We start from the raw sequence: 22,991 nt of genomic DNA on the forward strand, positions 1-22,991 counted from the left end.
TGAAGTGCCCTCAGATTTTTCCCAGAGTAGGTCAAACAGCTCTGAAAAGACAGTCGCAGAGCTGATGCTCTAATTCAAAGGCTTCCAAGGATCTGTTAAACGTCCTCCAGCCCACATCTTTCCAGAGAAACCCAGAGGTTTTCTTTTTTTGTTGCTGTTATTTTTCCTGTGGGACCACACCCAGCTGTGCTCAGGGCTTCTCCTGGCTCTGTGCTCAAGAATCACTCCTGGCATGATTGGGGAACCACCTGTGGTGTTGGGGATTAAACCTAGATTGCTCAAGTAGCAAGCTATTACCCCATCCACTACACTACTTCTCCTGCTCCGAGAATGCAGTGATTTTTCACGTTATTTGTTCCTGAATTTGAAAAAGTATGAATGCCCTTACTGAATTATGATTTGAGAAATTCCACGAAGAATCTTTTTTTCAAGGAAGGGAGATGCATGCTGAACGTTGACTAGAGACTGAACAGGATGACCACTCAATACCCCTATTTCAGGCCACAACACCCAAAAGGAAAGAGAGATATCAAATTGGAATGCCTCGCCACAGAGGCAGGGTGGGGTGGGGGGATGGGATTGGGGGGTGGGAGGGATACTGGGTTCATGGGTGGTGGAGAATGGACACTGGTGGACGGATGGGCTCTTAAACATTGCATGAGGGAAAAACAAGCACGAAAATGTGTGAATCTGTAACTGTACTGTCACTGTGACTCACTAATAAATTAAATAAATAAATAAATAAATAAATAATCTTTTCTTCAAGGAATACCCACTCCTCTTGCTCTCCCATACAGTTTTAACACTCTCTTTCCACTTTGAGAGCATTTTCTTACTGCGGCCACAGTGAATCCGCAGCGCTTCTCCAGGGTGTCAATTCTAGAGTTTATTCCTTCGCTGGAAAGTCCGTCTTTTAAACAAGGCCTTTAGAGATCAAGAATGAGGCTCAAGTGGTAGAACACTGCCCTTTCATACACAGAGTTGATCTCTGGGACTTGCATGATCCCCTGAACACAGTTGAGAGAGTGGCCCCCTATAGAACAAAATCAAATGTAAATAAAAAAGTACAACCAACAAAAACCAATTTTTTAAAAACATAACAAACCTATCCTGGGGTGCTTCAGATACCAGAGGGTTTTAGTAGCTAAAAGGTGTTCAAGTGGGATAAGGGTTAGAAAAAATGTTTAATCCAAAATTGTTTTTTCTCTTTCCAGGGGAATGGACAGAGAATAAATTCCTCAGCTTAGTGAAGGAAAAAGAGTATGCCGTGCACCATGAGGAGGCAGCAACGAAAATCCAGGCCTTATGGCGAGGGATTTATGTCCGAATGCTGATGAGGGCTAGGACTCCAGGTGGAGTTTTTAAGCCATTTGCAGGGTAACTGTGTATAGCAAGAAGATCATTTGAATTTATTATTTGTTCACGATCACGAAATCCCTTTGATCGTCGAATTGCTAGAGCGGTCTCAGTAACCTCTCCATTTGCCCTATTCCTAAGATTTTAGAAGCCTCTTCTCTCTCTTTTCAGCCTCCCCAACAATGCCGCATTGGAGGCTCTTTCAGGGTCAGGGGAATGAGATTCAGCTGGTTACTGGCTTTGGCATATGGATACACCATGGGAAGCTTGAGTGGCTGTCCCATGTGGGCAGGAAACTCTCAGTAGCTTGCTAGTTTCTCCCAGAGGGAGAAGTAGGTCATAAGATATTTCATTGCTTCTGGGAGCTTGCTTTTAAGTCTCTGGATGTTGGCCTTTGATGGGATTACACATACCTGGGTTCCTCTGCCCGTACCTTCATGCGTGAGGCTTGTCCATACATGTGGAGAGGGGCCTTGAGCATGGCTGTGACTAGGTTCCAATGGTCTTTGGCCACTGGGAGCTCTGTTCAGGGTGAGGAGGGAAGCTGGAGCCCATCCCCTCCGAGGGGCCCTGGGGAAGACAGCCAGGCATGCGGGCAAGAGACTCTCTTTTATTATGTGTTAATAAAAATATTTTAGAATCATTCTACTTTATGACTTAGATGATTATTTTTAAGTCTTTTTTTGGGGTCACACCGGTGATGCACATGGGTTACTCTCAGCTCATGCACTCTGGAATTACTCCTGGTGGTGCTCAGGGACCATATGGGATGCTGGGAATCAAGCCTGGGTCAGCCACGTGCAAGGCAAATGCCCTTCTCATTGTGCTATCGTTCCAGATCCAACCCTTTAAATATTAAAATTTCTTGAGGTTCAGATTTATGTTACTTACCTTTTTGTACACTCACCATTTTAGTGCTAGAACTGAATACAGAGCCTGATGATCTGGTAATCATGTAATAACTATGAGAGACAAAGAGAAGACAGAAATATTGGCTTCCTCCCCCCCAATCTATTGTGAACTCTTTAAAAATGGGGAACTGTTCTCTGCCTCACTACATTTCTCAGCACATAAAATGGATGCAGTAGTCATAGATGATTTTATATTTCAGACCATTTTTTAAAAATAAAATGAATAAATGGATGAGTTTATGAAGGAATTAAAATATTCTACGTGTGTTTATAGCGACATCAATTTAGAAGGCATAGTGAGTTTTAGGTATATTGCTATATCATATGAGACATATTTGTGCATATGAAAATAATCCATTTGTGAAAATTTCTTATATTGGCTTAAAATAAAACCTACTGTAGAGGAAAAATCATAAAGATATGTTGTGGTGACTTTCAGAAGAAACACCTTAGTTCCAATTGAGTTCTATGTTGAAAAACTTTGTCTTAAAATTTTTTTGTTTGAAATATTTAGTGGGATAATTTATCAAACTAGTGAGAAAGATTTGATTTGTTGATATAAAACAAGTTTATATTCACACAACTGCTTTCTTTTTGTGGCAAAATCTTGGACAATTTAATTCCTTAGTACCTGCACTTTTACTCATCATGTGTATTTTGAAGAACTCTTGTACTCTATGTTCTAGTAGTACAGTAGTTAGTAAAATGTATGAGTTTTCTATTATACTGAATCTAGTGCCCCACAGGTAATCAGCACACAATAGACAATGAACTGTACTAAGATGTCAATTTCAGACATTGTAAAGCACTATAAAGAAAGAAAGATAGGTCAATTTCAACAAATACTAATCTTGGATATGTTGAATTTAACCTACTAACTATGGCTTTTCATCCCCCCACCCAACCTCACAAATTCTTAAGCCATTACAGATTATGCTTTAGATTGGCTTTCAGTAGGGTTTTATGTAGCTATTGGTCTCTGGAAGGAAAAAATAGAAGGATTATTTTTACTGACATAAGCGCTATCAAGGGAAATTTCTGGTGCATAGAGTATCTCTAGTACAAATTATTTCATCAGTGTTTTTAATTAAATCAAAGAATTAAATTTGTAATTTTGAAACTAAAGGAAAGTTGCCTAAATGGAAAAATTATGCATGGGACTCTCAACTAGAGATGTGCACCTTTGTATCTTATGCACGATTTGACTTTTAATCAAGTTTGTGACTTTGAATGCCACCTTAGTTGTAATTTTCAACTTCTTTCTACAGGAGGTATTTGAATAAAATCTTTCAGACACTTTTTATGTAGTTTCTTATTGCTGTTTTTAGAATCGAAGGAAAATGCCATTGCTGCAGAAGTTCTACAAAAAATCTGGGCTATGGTAGAACAGAATTTAGAACAGTATGCAGTTTATCTCTTAAGGTAAGACACTTTGATGCTATTTCTTCCTATTGCAGTATATTGTGATCTTTGAGGTTTCTGTTCAAATGTTCCCATGTTCCTTGATTGTTCCCTAATGACTGCAATTGGAAATACATCATGGCCTCCTGCTGAACACCCACCATTCGATGTCTGAAGCATTTCCAATGGTACTTACTGCTTTTTGTTGCTCTTAATTGCACTCATTTCAAGTTAGGGAAGGGAACTTTAGGACAATGGAGAAAGGGGAAATTACCTTCCTTAGAGGCAGTTTGGGGGATGGGAAGGGAAACTGGGGGCATTGGTGGAGGGTAATGGTCACTAACGAAGGGATTGGTGTTGGAACAATGCATACCTGAAATTCAATCATAAATACCTTTAAAGCTTTGTAATTCATCATGATCCAATAGAAATACATTTAGAGGATGTAAACTGAAAATCTCTGAATATAATTTATTAAAGTTTTATGGTTGTGTGGAAAATTTTGTAAAACTAAACAAAATTATTAAAATCCTTAGGGCTATAGCGATAGCACAGCAGTAGGGAGTTTACTTTTCATGCGGCCGACCTGTGTTTGATTCCTCCACCCCTCTCGGAGAACCCGGCAAGCTACCGAGAGTATTGCCCCGACACGGCAGAGCCTGGCAAGCTACCCGTGGCATATTGGATGTGCCAAAAACAGTAACAAATAAGTCTCACAATGAGAGACATTACTGGTGCCCGCTCGAACAAATCAGTGAGTAACAGGATGACAGTGACAGTGACAGGAGGCAATACCTAGAACCAAAGACAAATCGAAGTAGACTAAAACGTGAGGAAAACTGAATTCCAATTATATTTGAGACAGAGACTAGGGGCCCAGAAGGAAAAAACTGCTGGCAAGGGGCTTGTCTTGCACTTGTTTAATCTGGGTTCAACTCCGCACACCACATATGGCCCCCTGAGCACTGCCTGGAATGATCTCAGAGCACAGTCAGAACTAAGCCCTGAGCACTTTCAAGTATGCACCAAAGGCCATAAAGGGAAAAATCCAAAGTGAGCAGAGTCTGAAAATTATCTGAAACAACAGCTAATCTGATGTATATACAGAAGTGCATTCATAGTAATTGCTATGAAATATACATGAAATGAAGGAAGCTTCCTTTGATAGAATCTCTAATTATGGAAATGTCAAAGAAAGCAAAGAATAGAGAAATATAAAGAAAATAATAGAGAAAATTAAGCAATAAGTAATGACAGAAATGTCATTACTTATTGCTTAATGACAGAAATGTCTAAGAAAACAAGGAATAGGGATAGAGAAAATAGCTTAATAGTTTAGGTTAACTTAAGAATTGCTGGATGAAAATGGCATGAAAACTGCTAAAATAAAAATGTACTGCTGGATTTAGCAGCAGAGTAAGCAAAATAGAAGAAAATATCAGTGTATTTGGCGAGGAATCAATAAAATATAGCTAACACAAGTCTAAGAAAAAACTGGAGAGAAGAATAAAAGAACTTAGTGGTACGTGAGCATGTTTATTAGGTCTAATATTCGTATAAGTGTAGTCACATATTGTGAGAATATAAGCTGAACACTTTCCCAAACTGGTAAGACACATTCACCTATGTTTCAGACTATACGCAGGAAAAAAAAAAGCAAAAAAAAAAAAAAATCTGGGGCTGGATCGATAGAACAGTGGGTAGGGCATTTGCCTTGAATGCAGCTGACCTGGGTTCGATTCCCAGCATTCCATATGGTCCCCTGAGCATGGCCAGGAGTAATTCCTGAGTGCATGAACCAGGAGTTATCCTTGTGCATCGCCGTGTGTGATCCCCCTCCCCCCCCAAAAAAAAGCAGAATGCATGCAAGAAGGACACAGAAAAAAACACTGCTCCTCTCATCAGCTTACTCAAACTGCTAGAAAATGAAGGAAAATCTTCAGGTACTTTTAGAGAAGTAATATCTTCTAAGAGCAACTTGACATGATGGAAGAATTTCAGATCATGCTTGGAACCTTTGATAAATACTGTTCATGGTTGAGCATAAAAATATAGATAAATACATAAAGTATTTAGGTGTATATGTAAAAGACTTCTCTACTCTAGTTCAATCTATATAAAGCCCTCCTTTGTGAAGGAGTAAATCCAGACATCTACATACTATAGTATTTCATAATAGTCTTTGCTTATGCCTATTTTCTAAAATACAGATATTTTTAAAAATTGGTTATGTCTCTAAATTATGCTTTTACTTTCAGACTAATGTTTAAAAGCAACTGCAAGTCAATGGAATCTTATCCATGCTTTCAAGATGAAGAAACGAAGATAACTTTTTCTGATTACACAGTGACTTATTCAGAGCAGCCACCAAACACATGGTTTGTAGTGTTCAGGTGAGACTGTCATGTATGGATGAGTGATGGAACTTTCCATTGCTATTTGATATTCACATATATAGAGTTTTATACGCGATTGTGGACCTTTCGGCCATTTCTTCCACATTGGTTTGAAGACGCGTTAATTATATAAAGTTTTAGCCATGCTTCTTTAAATAACAGATGGGGCCAGAGAGACAGCTCAATGTGCTGGGCATGTTCTCTGCATGCAGGAAGACTAGTTTGTATTCCCAGAACCTCACACCATCCCTACAGCACCATCAGGAGTAACTCCAAAGCAGAGAACTTGAGGTAGCTCCTAAACTGTCACTGTCACTGTCATCCTATTGCTCATTGCTTTGTTCGAGCAGGCACCAGTAACTCTCCATTGTGAGACTTGTTACTGTTTTTGGCAGATCCAATAAGCACGGGTAGCTTGCCAGGCTCTGCTGTGCGGGCTTGATACTCTCGGTAGCTTGCCGGGCTCTCTGAGAGGGGTGGAGGAATCGAACTCGGGTCTCCCGCGTGAAAGGTGAATGCCCAACCGCTGTGCTATAGCTCCTTAACATCTGGGTAAAAAAGTAGAATGGCAACAACAGCAAGGACACAAACACAAGAATATCTGGTTAATCGTTAGAATTTTTTTAAGTATCACTGCAATCCCGTTGCTCATCGATTTGCTCGAGCGGGCACCAGTAATGTATTCTTTATAAGACTTGTTGTTACTGTTTTTGGCATATCGAATTCACCAGGGGTAGCTTGCCAGGCTCTGCTGGGCGGGCGAGATACTCTCGGTAGCTTGCCGGGCTCTCAGAGAGGGGTGGAGGAATCAAACCCATGTTGACTGCGTGCAAAGCAAACACCCTACCCTCTGCGCTATTGCTCCAGCCCATTTTAAGTATAATTTTTAAGTATAATAGACTTAACATTTTTTAAGTATAATAAACATAATAAATAGATGATCTTTCAGTATGGAAGGAAATCATGACATAAAAGGTAAAATAAGTAAAATCATAAATTACATATAGTATTTGATTTTAAAGGGTCTACAGTATATAAGAATGAGTATAGTAACAGTAATTAGAGAAGAAAACAGTATTGTGGGACCGAGGAGATAGCACGGAGCCTAGAGCACGTGTCATGCCTCACCTACTTGGGTTTGAACAGGTTGCATAAGGCCGCCCAAGAATTCCCAGATGTGGCTTGAAGCTCTGCAAACATCATGCAGCCCAGAGGCTAAGGAATCGAGTATGGTACTGAGGCCCTGGGTATCTCTGGGCAACCTGCTAATCTACAGCATTGCAAGGCTAGGCACCAGCTGCCTCTCCCCCACTAAGGAAAACAGTGTGGACACTTTGTAGATTTCCAGTTTTAGACTTTCTTTTATCGTTCAGCATAAAGCCCACTTTCAAACGTTATGGCTAACGTCCAGGAAATTCATGTTTTTATAATTACAGGGAAACATTTTTCTTTCCTCAAGATATGATTTTGCTTCCCAAAGTCTATTCTGTACTTCCAGCCTGTATACTGCATGTTGTTGACAATGATACTTTGGAACAAGTGCCAAAGGTGTTTCAAAAAGTGGTACCTCATTTTTATACTAAGAACAAGGTAGGTGTGCAAAATTTCTCCTCCACATTCTTGACGCTGAGAAGCCAGACCCTGATATGGGTTTCAGGATGAACTAGAACATATATGCTTTCATGACATGGAATATGATGGAATATGGAGGAATATGATGCTAGTGTATCTGCACTGAGACCCCATATATTAGACACAGGAGTTCGCTTAGAGACTGTGCCAGAACACTCATCTTTCAGCTCTTTCCTCTCTTTAAAGAAAATGAGATGAAAGGAAAGCATTCCATTGATCTTTACAAAATCATAGAATACTGCAGACCATTAAAATGGGGATGTAGCTAAAGCACTCACATAGTTCAGTCCAAATAAGTCCTCAAACAAGTCAGTTTCTCTTTTTCCTTTTGAGTTTGACTTATTCCCAAATACTTCTGGAGATTGTAGTTACATGAAGCTCTTCACCCACAATTCCCAATCTTGTGCAGGGCAACAGATTTCATCCAGGCTTGGGAGCAACTAGCACTTTATTACAACTGAACAGTTAGTTTTTTTGTTGTTTTTGGTTTCTGTACCAAACAGGGATGCATAACAAAAATAAATGTCCAAAAAAAAAACAGGGTTTATCATCAGTGGAAACCAGGAGATATATATTCGCTATTATCTTCCACTCTATAAACATATGGCTTTGTATGTCTTTTTAAAAAAATTTTTATTAGTGAATCACTGTGAGGTACAGTTACAAACTTATGAACTTTGATGTCTGCATTTCAGTCATATGGCGATCATTTACATCCTTCCACCAGGGCTCATTCTCTTCTACCAATGTTCCTAGTATCCCTCCCACCACTCCCACCCCAACCCCCACCACCCCCCCCCCCGCCTCTGTGGCAGGGCATTCCCTTTTGTTCTCTCCTGTTGGATGCTGTAGTTTGCAAGAGAGGTATTGAGTGGCCATCATGTTCAGTCTATAGTCTACTTTCGGCACGCAGCTTTCAACCCGAGTGGGTCCTCCCAACATTCTCTACTAGGTGTTCCCTTCTCTGTCTCAGCTGCCTTTCCCTCCTTCATTTTTTCTCCTTAATTTTCTCAGGCAAATTCTCTGCAATTGGTCTCTGTAGTTGATTTACACTTATGATTCTATGGATTATTTTTGTATTAATCAATAAGCAACACTAAAAACTCAACAATAGTAAAGCAAACAACCTAGTTTTAAAGGGGTCAAAGATCTTCAGACATCAAACCAAAAATAGGTAGACAGATGGCAAATAATTGTATGAAAAGATGACTCATTATGTCGCAAAAGGAACTAAAGCAATGTGAAACAGCTCCACATATTAGAATGGCCCAATTTTGGAGCACTGTCAAAAATACCAAATACTATGGAGTGAAAGGGTCTCTCACTTATTATTGCTCACAAGAGTGAAAATAATGCAGCCACTTTGCAGGGAAGTTCAGTGGCAGTGGGGGGGGGGTGTTGGTTGGTTTTTTGTGAAATAACTCTTTCTATTTAATTCAGTAGCCACATTTCTTAGTACTTACCCAAAACATTTGAAACCTTGTGGCCACAGAAAAACCTACATATGGATCCTTGTAGGTGTTTTGCTTATCCACTGTCACTGTCACTGTCATCCCGTTGCTCATTGATTTTTTTGAGCAGGCACCAGTAGCGTCTCTTATTGAGAGACTTATTGTTACTGTTTTTGGCATATCCAATACTTGGGTCGGCCCTGTGAAAGGCGAACGCCCAACCACTGTGCTATATCTGTAGAAATTTGGAAGCATTCAAGACAACCTTCGTTTAAGTCAATGAATAATCCGTGGCACATCCACTCAATGGGATGTAGATCAAATGGATATTTATAATGAAAGGAGTTAACTGGAAAAGCTTGTGTAGTGTATGATCCTAACTTCATAACATTTGGGGAAAGGCAAAAGGTTGTCAGGGACTGACAGGCACATTGAATTTTATGTTGACAATAGGGTAGCCCTATGTCTGTGAGGGGAGAAGGAGAGTTTTTGCAGTGGATCATGGGCTTTCAATTTTGCAGTGAAATTAAAGTTACTGTCAATGGGTAATGAAAAAAAATCCTTAAATTTTAAAAGATGTATTTAATAATGTTTTTATGAGACTGAGCAATAGCACAGCGGGTAGGGCATTTGCCTTGCACACGGTTGACCCGGGTTCAATTCCACCATCCCTCTCGGAGAGCCCGGCAAGCTACCGAGAGTATCCCGCCCGCACAGCAGAGCCTGGCAAGCTCCCCGGTGCATATTCGATATGCCAAAACTAGTAACAAGAAGTCTCACAATGGAGACATTATTGGTGCCCACTCGAGCAAATCAATGAACAATGGGATTACAGTGCTATTTATTTAATTCATAACTATTAGCTATTATTGTTCATTAGGTAGGTATCTTATTTATTATATTTTTTTATGTAAAACTGCATGTAGTCATAGTCTTATACTGTGAAGTCACGTACTGCTCTTGGAGAGATTTGTAACAGTGCAACTTACTTCCATGTAATCCTTAACTGCAGAGAGGATACACATTCATGGCTGAAGCATTTTCTAGTGACATGTATGTATCATCTGGAAGATGGAAACTGCGCCTCATTGGTTCGTATGCTCCACTCCCAAGCCTCAGTCGAGATTCTCCAAGCAATATTTTTATTGTCAAAGAATTCAGAGATTACTACATACCCAATGATAAGAACATTTTATTCAGGTACAAGTGTATGACAAGGAGAGATCCATTCCTTTTAAAATAGTGCTTGTAATTTATTCAATATTTTAGATGTCAGTGTTTCTTTCTTCTTTGAAACTTTAATATTGAAATGATATGTTTCAGATAACAGCAGTAATTATGGAGAATAATTCTTTTTCTCTTTGATAAATTGTGGTTTTAAATACTGAGTCAGTTTCGAATTATGGTTTACACATTCTTTTGGAATGCATCTATTTTCCTGTCTTATTCCTTGTTCTGCTCCATCTCTGCTGGGTCTTTTGTGTGGGTTTCTCCTGAACTGACATAATTTTATGCTTATCTCCATACTTTCCATAAATAGCTCCACCATGGATTCCACTTTCTTTCATGAATTCTTCATTTATTTCTAATTTTTTAAAAATTTTTTGCTGATATTTTTATTGCTTAGTGATATATGGAAAATTACAGATCTACAAAGTTTAAATTTATCTTTTTTTCTTGTCAGCCACTGGAGAAAGAAAAGCAGAAAAATGAAATGAAATACAACTAGTACATTAAAAAGATAAATTTTAAGAATGCTTGCCACTAATATATTTACAATTTTATAGCAAAACAAACAAAAATATTACAAGCTCTGTATCAATTTATAATAGACTACATAATATTTTATATTTGTAAAGTTTTTCTATGTATTTTTTTAAATCTTTTTTTAAATTTATTTATTTTTAATTAGTGAATCACCGTGAGGGTACAGTTACAGATTTATACACTTTTGTGCTTATGCATCCCTCATAAAAAGTTCGGGAACCCATCCCTTCACCAGTGCCCATTCTCCACCACCAGTAAACCCAGCATCCCTCCCACCCTCCCCAATCCCATCTCCCCCCACCCCACCCTGCCACTGAGGCAGGGCATTCCCTTCTGTTCTCTCTCTCTAATTAGCTGTTGTGGTTTGCAATAAAGGTGTTGAGTGGCCACTGTGCTCAGTCTTTAGCCCTCATTCAGCCCGAAACTCCCTTCCCCCACATGGCCTTCGACTACATTATAGTTGGTGATCCCTTCTCTGAGTTGCCCTTTCCCCAGAATGTGAGGCCAGCCTCCAAGCCATGGAGTCAACCTCCTGGTACTTATTTCTACAATTCTTGGGTGTTAGTCTCCCACTCTGTTATTCTATATACCATAGATGAGTGCAATCTTTCTATGTCTGTCTCTCTCTTTCTGACTCATTTCACTCAGCATGAAACTTTTCATGCAAATCCACTTAAATACAAAATTCATGACCTCCTTTTTTCTAACAGCTGCATAGTATTCCATTGTATAGATGTACCAAAGTTTCCTCAACCAGTCATCCATTCTAGGGCATTTGGGTTTTTTCCAGATTCTGGCTATTGTAAACAGTGCTGCGATGAACATACATGTGCAGATGTCATTTCGATTATACTTTTTTGCCTCTCTGGGATATATTCCCAGCAGCGGTATTGCTGGGTCAAATGGGAGCTCAATATCTAATTTTTTGAGAATCGTCCATATGGTTTTCCAGAAGGGCTGAACCAGTCGGCATTCCCACCAGCAGTGTAGAAGGGTCCCTTTCTCCCCACATCCTCTCCAACAGTGGTTGCTTTTGTTCTTATGGATGTGTGCTAGTCTCTGTGGTGTGAGGTGGTATCTCGTGGTTGTTTTGATCTGCATCTCTCTGATGATTAGTGATGTAGAGCACTTTTTCATGTGCCTTTTGGCCATTCGTATTTCTTCCTTGGTAAAGTTTCTGTTCATTTCTTCGCCCCATTTTTTGATGGGGTTGGATGTTTTCTTCTTGTAGAGTTCAACCAGTGCTTTATATACCATTGATATCAACCCCTTATCTGATGGGTATTGTGTAAATATCCTTTCCCATTCTGTGGATAGTCTTTGTATTCTGGTCACTGTATCTCTTGCGGTGCAGAAGCTTTTTAGTTTAATGTAGTCCCATTTGTTGATCTCTGTTTTTACTAGATTGCTTAGTTCCGTGTAGCCTTTGAAGATACCTTTATCTTCAATATCGTGGAGGGTTTCGCCAACCTTGTCTTCAATGTACCTTATGGTTTGTGGTCTAATGTTGAGGTCTTTAATCCATTTTGATCTGACTTTTGTGCATGGTGTCAGGTCAAGGTCTAAACCCATTTTTTTGCATGTGGTTGTCCAGTTGTGCCAGCACCATTTGTTAAAGAGGCTTTCCTTGCTCCACTTCACATCTTTTGCTCCCTTATCAAAGATTAGATGGTCATACATTTGGGGTTGTGTGTAGGGATATTCCACCCTGTTCCATTGGTCTACGGCTCTGCCTATGTTCCAGTACCATGCTGTTTTAATTGTTACTGCTTTGTAGTAAAGTTTGAGGTTGGGGAGGGTGATGCCTCCCATCGTCTTTTTCCCAAGAATTTTTTTTAGGTATCCTTGGACGTTTGTTGTTCCATATGAATTTTAGGATTACTTGATCCATTTCTTTGAAGAATGTCATGGGTATCCTTATAGGGATCGCGTTGAATCTGTATAATGCTTTGGGGAGTATTGCCATTTTGACAACATTGGTTCTCCCTATCCACGAGCAGGATATATGTTTCCATTTCCTCATGTCCTCTTTGATTTCATGGAGTAGCGTTTTGTAGTTTTCTTTGTAGAGGTCTTTTACTTCCTTCGTTAAGCTGATTCCGAGGTACTTGATTTTCTGGGGCACGATTGTGAATTGGATTGCTTTTTTCATGTCCCTTTCCTCTGCCTCATTGTTTGCATATATGAAGGCCATGGATTTTTGGGTATTGATTTTGTAGCCTGCAACTTTACTGTATAAATCTATTGTTTCTAAGAGTTTCTTAGTAGAGGCTTTAGGCTTCTCTAGGTATAGTATCATATCGTCTGCAAATAGTGAGAGTTTGATTTCTTCCTTTCCTATCTGGATGCCCTTAATCTCTTTTTCTTGTCTAATAACTATCGCAAGTACTTCCAGTACTATATTGAAGAGGAGTGGTGAGAGTGGGCATCCTTGTCTTATGCCTGATCTCAGAGGAAAGGCCCTTAGTTTTTCCCCATTGAGGATAATGTTTGCCGTAGGCTTGTGATAGATGGCTTCCACTATCTTGAGGAAAGTTCCTCCAAACCCCATTTTGGTGAGGGTTTTCATCATGAAAGGATGTTGGATCTTGTCAAAGGCTTTCTCTGCATCTATTGATATGATCATATGGTTTTTTTCTTTACTTTCTTTGATATGGTGGATTATGTTGATTGATTTCCAAATGTTAAACCATCCTTGCATCCCCGGGATGAATCCCACTTGGTCGTGATGTATGATCTTTTTGATGAGTTGTTGGATCCTATTTGCTAGTATTTTGTTGAGGATCTTCACATCAGTGTTCATCAGGGATATTGGTCTGTAATTTTCTTTCTTAGTGGTATCTTTGTTTGCTTTTGGTATTAGGGAGATGTGTGCTTCATAGAAACTGTTTGGGAGAGTTCCTGTTTTTTCAATTTCCTGGAAAAGTTTGAGGAAAATAGGCAACAGGTCTTCTTTAAATGTTTGGAAGAATTCGCCAGTGAAACCATCTAGGTTTGGGCTTTTGTTTTTGGGGAGGTTTTTGATTACAGTTTCAATTTCCTTAACATTGATGGGTCTATTCAGGTATTCCAAGTCTTCTTTGTTCAGTCTTGGGGGATTGTAGGAATCGAGGAATCCATCCATTTCTTTTAGGTTCTCCTATTTTGTGGCATATAGACTTTCGAAGTAGTCTCTAATGATCTTTTGATTCTCACTGGTTTCTGTTATGATGTCCCCCTTTTCATTTCTGATTCGATTTATTAGGGTTCTCTCTCTTTCTTTCTTTGTGAGTCTTGCTAGCGGTTTATCAATTTTATTCATTTTCTAGAAGAACCAGCTCTTTGTTTCATTGATCTTTCAGATTGTCTTTTTGGTTTCCATGTCATTAATTTCTGCTCTAATTTTTATTATATCTTTCCTTAGATCTGGTTTGGGTTCCTTTTTCTGGTCCTTTTCTAAGGTCTTGAGTCGTGAAGTCAAGCTGTCTATGTGGGCCCTTTCTTCCTTCCTGAGGAATGCTTGTAGAGCTATAAATTTTCCCCTTATCACGGCTTTAGCTGCGTCCCATAGGTTTTGGCAGCTCGTGTCTTCAATCTCATTTGTTTCTAAGTATTTTTTGATTTCTTCCTTGATTTTCTTCCTGACCCACTCATTGTTCAACATTGAGTTGTTTAATTTCCAAGTGTTTGATTTGATTCTCCATGTCGGTGAGTGGTTAGCTTCTATCTTCAGCACATCGTGGTCTGAAAAGATGGTTGATACAATTTCTATTTTTCCGATTCTATTGAGGCATGTTCTGGGGCCCAGTACATGGTCTATTTTAGAAAATGTTCCGTGTGCACTGGAAAAGAATGTGTATTCTTTCTTTTTGGGGTGTAAGGCCCTGTATAGGTCTATTAGGCCTCTCTCTTCAATTTCTTCTTTCAGAGTCAGTGTTTCCTTGTTGAGTTTTGTTCTTGTCCATCTATCTAGAGGTGATAAGGCCGTATTGAAGTCTCCGACTACAATTGTGCTATTAGTGATGTCCTCTTTGAAGTCTGTTAGGAGTTGTTTTAAATATTTAGCTGGTCGCTCATTAGGTGCATATATGTTTAAGAATGTGATTTCTTCCTTTTGTACATATCCCTTGATAAACAGAAAATGACCTTCACTCCCTTTTAATCTTTTTCAACCTGAAATCTATGTTGTCGGATATTAGGATGGCCACGCCAGCTTTTTTAAGGGGGTTGTTTGCTTGCAGGATTGTTTTCCATCCTTTTACTTTGAGTCTATGTTTACTCTGTTTGTTCAGGTGAGTTTCTTGCAGGCAACAGAATGTTGGGTTTAATTTCCGGATCCATTTTGCCACTCTGTGTCTCTTGATAGGTGCATTTAGGCCATTGACATTGAGAGAGATTATTGTGATGGGGTTTTGTGTCATCTTTCTGTGGGATTTGTTGTTCTTATGGGGCTCCTACTTGTCTCACAGTAGCCCCTTTAGACCTTCTTTCAAGTTTGGTTTTGAGTCTATGAAGTTCCTGAGCTGTTTTTTGTCCAAGAAGTAGTGTATGTTTCCTTCGAGTTTGAGTGAGAGTTTAGCCAGATAAAGTATTCTTGGTGAGGCATTCATTTCATTGAGTTTTTTCACTATGTCCCACCATTGTCTTCGGGCTCAGAGGGTCTCCTCTGACAGGTCTGCTATAAATCTGAGGGGTGCTCCTTTGTATGTGATTACCTTCTTTGACCTTGCTGCTTGCAGAATTGTGTCTCTAGCCATAGTATCCGTCATTCTGACTATGATATGCCTTGGAGTCTTTTTATTTGGGTCTCTTTTTGCTGGTACTCTTCGGACTCCTTGTATCTGGATGCCTGCCTTCTCCAGCTCTGGGAATTTCTTAGCAATGATGTCTTTGACTGTGTTTTTTTCATTGGGGTTACTTCCCTGTGGTTCTGGTACTCCAGTGATTCTAATGTTGTTCCTCTTGAAGTCATCCCCCAGGGCTCTGATTCGTTCTATAGGCATGTTGAGGTCTTTAGCCATGATTTGTTGTTGTCTATAAGCTTTCTGTAGCTCATCTTCTAGGTCGCTGATTCTGTCTTCAGCTGTAGTCATTCTACTGTTGAGGCCATTTAAGGAGATTTTTAGTTCCTCTACTGATTCCTTTATTTGTGTGACTTCCGTTGGTAGGTTTGAAATTTCTGCTCTCATTTCTTCCTGCATTTTCTCGGTAGACCGTTGCAGTGCTTCATTCATCTCTTCCCGCAACTTATTGGATGTCTGTTCCATGGTTGCTTGTAATAGGTCGACTCTCCTCCAGATTTCCTCTCTGAATTGTTTATCTGAGAGGTCGTAGATGTGAGTAGCCCCTGATGATGTTTCTGGAATCTTTTCATTTCCTTCTCTTGGTGGAGGGGATTTTCGCTGCTTCTCCATCTTGATATGGAAGTGTAGAGTCTGAGCTTTGTGGTTCTTTATTCCTGTTCCCTCTTGTTGTGGGAAGGAGGGTTTCTGTTTGTGCTAAGCTTCTCTTATTCACTGATAGGTTGTATAAAGTTAGACTAAGCTAATGGGTATTTTGCATAGGTGGTTGAAATGATTAAAGTGATTTTCAAAGAAATAGATAATACCTATTGTGCTAAGGTCAGAGATAATATCTGTGGAAATAATATCTACGGCCGCGTTAGTGGCCACAGCTCCGACAGAAGGCCACGCCCACTTTGAGACCACGCCCACTGCGATACAGGCCATGCCCCCAGAATCTTCCTGGCTGGGTCGCAGTTTCTTGCAGGTCCGCGGAGCGCAGGGAAGCATTTCCTGGTCGTTCCTCACCTGTTCAAGACGCGTGAGATGGGGCGGCGCTGGTCTTGATTGGCCGTGGCGGCAAAGTGGGAGAGGATGCAGAGAAGCCCAAGCCGGCAGAAAGCCGACCTGGGGGACAGTTTCTATTTCTAATTTTTATATGTTATTTTTATGCATGCTAAATTTTCAATGTCCCTTGCCACTTTAGGACCTCATTAAATTTTGTTGGTAGAAAAGTGTGTCTGGAATACCAGACTTTCTTATATGCCCATTTTAAAATACTTTCTCTCTCATTCTCCTTCCTCTAATGTATATCGATACCTTATTACCAAAGTATCAATAGCACTGTAGCACTGTTGTCCCATTGTTCATAGATTTGCTCGAGCAGGCACCAGTAACGTCTCCATTGTTGGACTTATTACTGTTTGGTTTATAGAATACACCACAGGGAGCTTGCCAGGCTCTGCCATGAGGGTGGGATACTCTTGGTAACTTGCCGGGCTCTCCATGAGGAATCGAACCTGGGTCGGCCATGTGCAAGGCAAATGCCCTACCTGCTGTGCTATCACTCCGTCCAAATATAAATGTGCATATATAATACACATATAAAATACTTAATTGTACTCCATGCTGTTAGCTTCTATTGTTTATTTACATTACATTTCCATTTAATTTCTTGAAATTATAGTAAATATCTCATTGGAAGCTTTGGCAGACATTTTGTATCTATAGGAAATTAGAAAGAATCTGTATTAAGTTCAGTGACTAGGGCTTAAAACTTCTGGGTGGTAATTTTATAACGCAGAGCAAGGTGTTAATATAGTCTATTTTTGAAAAGTAATTTTGAGATCATCTTGTAAACATTTTATGTAAGAATCAGTTAACATTGGAAAAGTCTCCAGTTTTAATTTTGAAAATTCTTAAATTAGAACAAACAAGTAACAATTCTAAATTCTGGATCACTTAAACCTCAAAATTTCAACTACAAATGAGTCATCTAGTAGTTTAGATTTATATACTGCTGGTGGAATCAAATAGTTTATAATAATAAATATACAAAAACCAATCTCTACAAAAGTATAATGCAGAATATTCACAAGGGCAGAAACATGGTAAAAAAAAATGTCAGGCATACAGATAATTCAGTTTAGTTTATGGAACTGCAACCAGATAGGTATTTGAGGCTTAGTTAAACTGTCTATATTCAAAGGCTTAATTAAACTATATACATTCTTTAAATGAAACTGGTTTTTATTTTGTTCCTTAAGCCTCATACACATTTTATTTTGTACAAAATTTTTTAAAATTTTTTATTGATTAAGTTTCTGTGGTTTACATTACTATTAATAGTTTCTCATGCACATAATTCTAACACATACCCATCACCAAAGACTCCAACATCCTCACCCTTTCAAACTCCCATCCCCAATACCAAGTCAGTTATGTGAATTAGCTCTCTCTTGTTGCCTTTGACCTGTAGTACAAAGATTTTTAAGAATTATTATAATCAAAATTAGCCTTATATCATTTATAAATATCACCTTATCACTAGCAATTATGTAGATAAAACAGTATCTGTTATTTTTATTTTACTAATATTTTTTAGAGTGGTCCTTAAATTCATATGATTTGTTATAATTCATATAGTTATTTAAATTTAGCTAAGAAGTAGGTTAGCTTAATTTACCATATTTTATTTTACTAATATTTTTATTAGAGTGGTCCTTAAATTCATAAGATTTGTTATAATTCATATAGTTATATAAATTTAGTTAAGAAGTAGGTTAGCTTAATTTACCATATGCATGAATGTCCAGAAAAAGGATTTATTTGGGGAGAGCATATGAAATTCATTTTATTTGAAGAGTAATCAGTACCAGAGTCAAAAAGAATCAGTTACTTTAATATTTGCCATTGCTTTTGCTTGCCATTAATAGTTGTATTAAGTCTTCCCTTTGAGCTCCTTATAAACCAATTGCCTTCACATTATTTGCCTGGTCTATTGACAACATTCGATAAACTTTAAAAGACCTATATCCTAAAAAGATGAGATCATTTAGTAATAGTATTGAAAGCTAGAACATCACCTAACCATTGGCAAAAGGATGCCCAACAACACGATGATAATAGAATTAGAATGGAAAATAAAGTTTACAAAATAATCTATTAAGCGAACTTGTTGTGTTGGATGATTAGAATTCCTGGGGTGTTGAACATTGATCTTTGACATGGGATATATCAACTGCTCAGACAGAGGTGCTGGGAACACAACTCCATTTGCAGACTGAGCACTAGGAAAACACTTCATTTTGGAGCATAAATTCTGACAATGTCCAAGTGCCATTGCATAGAGTTTGAGCTGAAGATACAAATTTGGGAATCACTATTTTATCAAAGGATATTCAATGGAAGTTAGCGCTGAGAGAGAACATGAAGATACTTCTGGGACTGTCACTGGAACACGAGTCTTTGTTTTTAAGCACCTTCAAATATGAGGCACAAATTTGTTGTGCTCCTAGGAGAACTGGTTTCAACTCTGTCAGATTCTCAGGAGAAATCAAACAAGATGAGAACTGAAGTTAATCTATAGGGTGGTGACCAGCTTCTTGAAACCCGATCCAGAGAAAATTGAGTACCGCAGCTGGGGACAGAGAGGAGTGTTGGAAGTGAGTGAGAAACGATGAGATGAAGACAGCTAAAGGAGAAAATTTCCTTTCTGTAACTAGAGACTGGGATCGAGGAAGGTGATGAGTGAAATAACTAGCACCGTGCTGGACTGCAGGCTTGGTTGAAGATTTCTTGTATTTCATTTTATTTTTTACTTTGATTTGCATTTTTTAAATGAGTAAAAAGGAATGAAACCCAATGGTGTGCCCGAATGTGTACCAAATCCCAAGATGAAGAGAACGAAGGGGAGAGATTTATTTAAGCAGAGGAGAAAGATGATACTGAGACAAGCAAGTTTCTAGAGAAATTGAAACCTGATGGGGAAACCGTGCTCTTTGAAAGGGACGGAGGATTCGAACCTAGGTTGGCTCTGTTGGCAAACTCCCTACAATAGCTGTGCTATTGCTCCAGCCCTCAACTGCATTAAGGAAGGATCAATTCCAACCTTTCTGCAAGAGGTTTCCAGCCCACATGGAAGAGGAGAGGACATGTGGGAGGTCTGCTCTTGCCACTGTTAACAGGCTCTGCAGGTTGCTTGTATGTGCTCTTTGTCTGACCTGGCAGGAGGCGCTCATGGGAAGGTACATGGGAAGGTAGTGGCAGTTTGCAGACCTACCAAGACTTGTGAGCGCTTACTGTATCTGAACAAAAAGTCCCACAGTTCTCTGTAGGACTGATACTACTAAAAGTGTGTACTCCGCCCTTTTAAAAATGCATGTTTGTGATCCTTTGACAAAAAATTTCTACTGTCAATAGTATCTCTAGATTTTCAAAGGACTCCTTCAGAGGACTTTCAGAGGACTTCAGTGGTTTTGCTTGGAGATTATGGTATCAGCTAATTATACTGTTTCCATTGACTGAACTGAAGGAAAGACCAAGGCACTCACATACCACATTTTTTATCCTTTTTTTTATTCTTCACATTTTTTATTCTTCACAGGTATGCAATTAAGGTGACATCACCACATCCTGTTACAATACACGTACGCACTTCCAAGCCCGACGCATTCATCGAACTGCAGATCCTGGAAAATGAAGAAACTGTCGTGAGCACCATTGGGAAAGGCCAGGCCTTAATCCCAGTCATCAACTTCTTCGGAGGTGAAAAAGATTTGAGTCACCAATGTAAGTGTGATTAGTTTGTGTGTAGTTATTTAAATGCATAGATACATTTTAACTTCCTTATTTTAATCTTTTAATGGTTATTATGGCTTGGATGACATGATTAAAAGAGTGTTAGCATTTATGGTGTTGATCTGTACAGTGACCTCATCTCCCTGGCACCAAAATGAAATGCCCAACGCAACACCCTCAACCAATGTTCTGGTGTTCCTTCATCATCCCTGCATCCTCTGCCTTCATCCACTCCCTTCTTTTCTTGGCATTCTCATTTGATGCTTCCTGTTCTTTTTCTTTTCTTTTGTTTCTCCATAACCAACAAATAAGTGAAAGTATCTAAGCTGCATCCTTTCCCTTCTAACTTAATCTCCATCTAGTTGTAGCAGACTACACAATTTCATCTTTCCTTGTGGGTGGCACTGTATTATATTGTGGAAACATGCCAAAAATTTTTAAATATATTTTCTCTCATGGAACACTGGCTTGTTTTCATATCCTGAGTTTTTTTTTTCACTACCCCTCAAACATGAAAATAGTCATTTGAATAGATAAATGCCCACCTAAGATCATGGCAATATTTAGTAGAATAGTCAGGATAGGTGGATGACTTTTAAAATGTTGTTTTAAGACAAAAAAACTAGTAAGTCTTTCAATCTATAAAACTTGTGATTAAAGCAGAATATTTTTCCAAGCTACTGTACCAAATGTGTCACCATCAAAGTAATCTCTAAAAATAAATAGAATTAAAATTACACTTGAAACTCATTTTTACTATTTGCCTTTTTAGATTTGTGAGCAACATATAACATTTTATTACCCTGAAGTGATCTCACTTCCAATCCACTGTTTAAAAAATAGTCTAATTAAAATTTACAAACAGTCGGGCTGGAAGGATAGCATAGTGGGCAGGGCATTTGTCTTGCATGCAGCAGACCCGGGTTCAATTCCCAGCATCCCATATTGTCCCCCGAGCACCACCAAGAGTAACTCCTGAGTGTATGAGCCAGGAGTAACCACTGTGCATCACCCAGCGTGGCCCCCAAACCCCCCCAAAAAAAATTTACAAACATTTTATTACTTTCAGCATAATAGTCATGATTATTATAATACAGTCAAATTATTTCTGGAAAATAGTGGTATGTTTACTTGTTTTAAATATTACAGAACACTTTAAAAGTTTATTATTTGAATTTCTAAACTTAATGAATTTACTTACTTTCTTTCTTTTCTTCTTCTTCTTTTTTTTTTTTTTTGACCACACTCATTTGTACTTACTCCTGGCTTGGGGAAAACTCCTAGTGGAGTTTCAGGGATCATATGAGCTATCAGACATCACAAATCCAGGTTGGCTGCAGGCAAAGCAAAACCCCTACTTTCTGTACTATATCTCTGTACCCCAAAACTAAGTATATTTTCAAGGGATATGCTTTTATTTATACTTACTTTAAACTACTTTAAACTAACTACTTATCTCAAATTAATTCCTATGAATTTATTTTTTAAATTATCAATTCTATACCATGTGTTTTTATTTAAAAGTGATAGCTAAATCTGTCTTTCAAATACATCTAAATTATAGGACTTCTTATAATTCTACACGATTCTGAATATATTTGTAAACTGATCTTTAAATATTCATGTTTATTTGTGTTTTTTTAAATCATTAATCAGACTTTTCAGAAGTTTTCTTCCTTTATCAAAGAATGAACTCTTGGATTCATTAACAATACTTTATCACTCTTTATTCATATATATGCACACACACATATATATGTGTGTGTGTATATATTTAGAGAGAGAGAGAGTAAGAGAGAGAGAGATAAAACCCACTTTACCAGTTGTGTTCAACTTTCTTTGTTTTATTTGGGGGCCACATCCAGTAATGCTCAGGGATTACTCCTGTTTCTGTGCTCAGAGATAAGTCCTGCTAGGAGTCACTGTATGGTGTTCCAGGGATGCAACTTAGGTTGGCTGCATGCAAGGCAAGTGTTTTAACCTTTGTACTATATCTCTGGCTCTTCATGGTCATCTTTTTAACTTTTCCTCTATTTCAAAAACTTAGTCTAATGTTCTTTTTTCCATTTCATCAAATGAAAGTTCAACTCATAATTTAAGTCTTGCTTTCAATTAAATATGTTTAATGATATGCACGTTTTCTGAACTAACTGTATTAAATTTTAGTGTAATCTTATAAATTATAGTGTAATTTTATAGTCATGAAATTTTAGAAAAATGTCTTTTGTTGAATCACTGTGAATAACAGAGATATTCATGATTGAGTTTCCTGCATACAGTGTTCCAGTACCAGTCCCTCTACCAGTGTCCACTTCCTTCCACCAGTATCCCAGTATTTCTCCTGTTCTCAAGCCTGCCTCTATGAAAGGCACTTTTTTTCTTTTTTTCTTTTTCTTTTCTTCTCCACCCCGCCTCTTCTCCACACTCCACACCACCACCCCCCCCCCCGGCAGCAACCCCATCCTCCTTTTTTAGGCACCGGGGTCTACCCCTTCTGCTCCTGATAGGGTATCATGC

The 22,991-nt window shown here is 38.6% G+C and overlaps 1 protein-coding gene across 1 annotated transcript in view; it reads left to right on the top strand.

The window, feature by feature from the left end:
- ADGB (androglobin) overlaps nt 1–22,991 on the top strand; it is a 182,455-nt gene that overhangs the window by 126,216 nt on the left and 33,248 nt on the right. The window contains 6 exon segments of the mRNA XM_055136319.1: nt 1,215–1,352; nt 3,596–3,689; nt 5,927–6,061; nt 7,501–7,654; nt 10,160–10,347; nt 20,281–20,465. Coding sequence (XP_054992294.1) covers nt 1,215–1,352; nt 3,596–3,689; nt 5,927–6,061; nt 7,501–7,654; nt 10,160–10,347; nt 20,281–20,465 — 894 coding nt within the window.

The sequence above is a fragment of the Sorex araneus genome, chromosome 4 (assembly GCF_027595985.1).
Source record: "Sorex araneus isolate mSorAra2 chromosome 4, mSorAra2.pri, whole genome shotgun sequence".
NCBI classification, from domain to species: domain Eukaryota; kingdom Metazoa; phylum Chordata; class Mammalia; order Eulipotyphla; family Soricidae; genus Sorex; species Sorex araneus.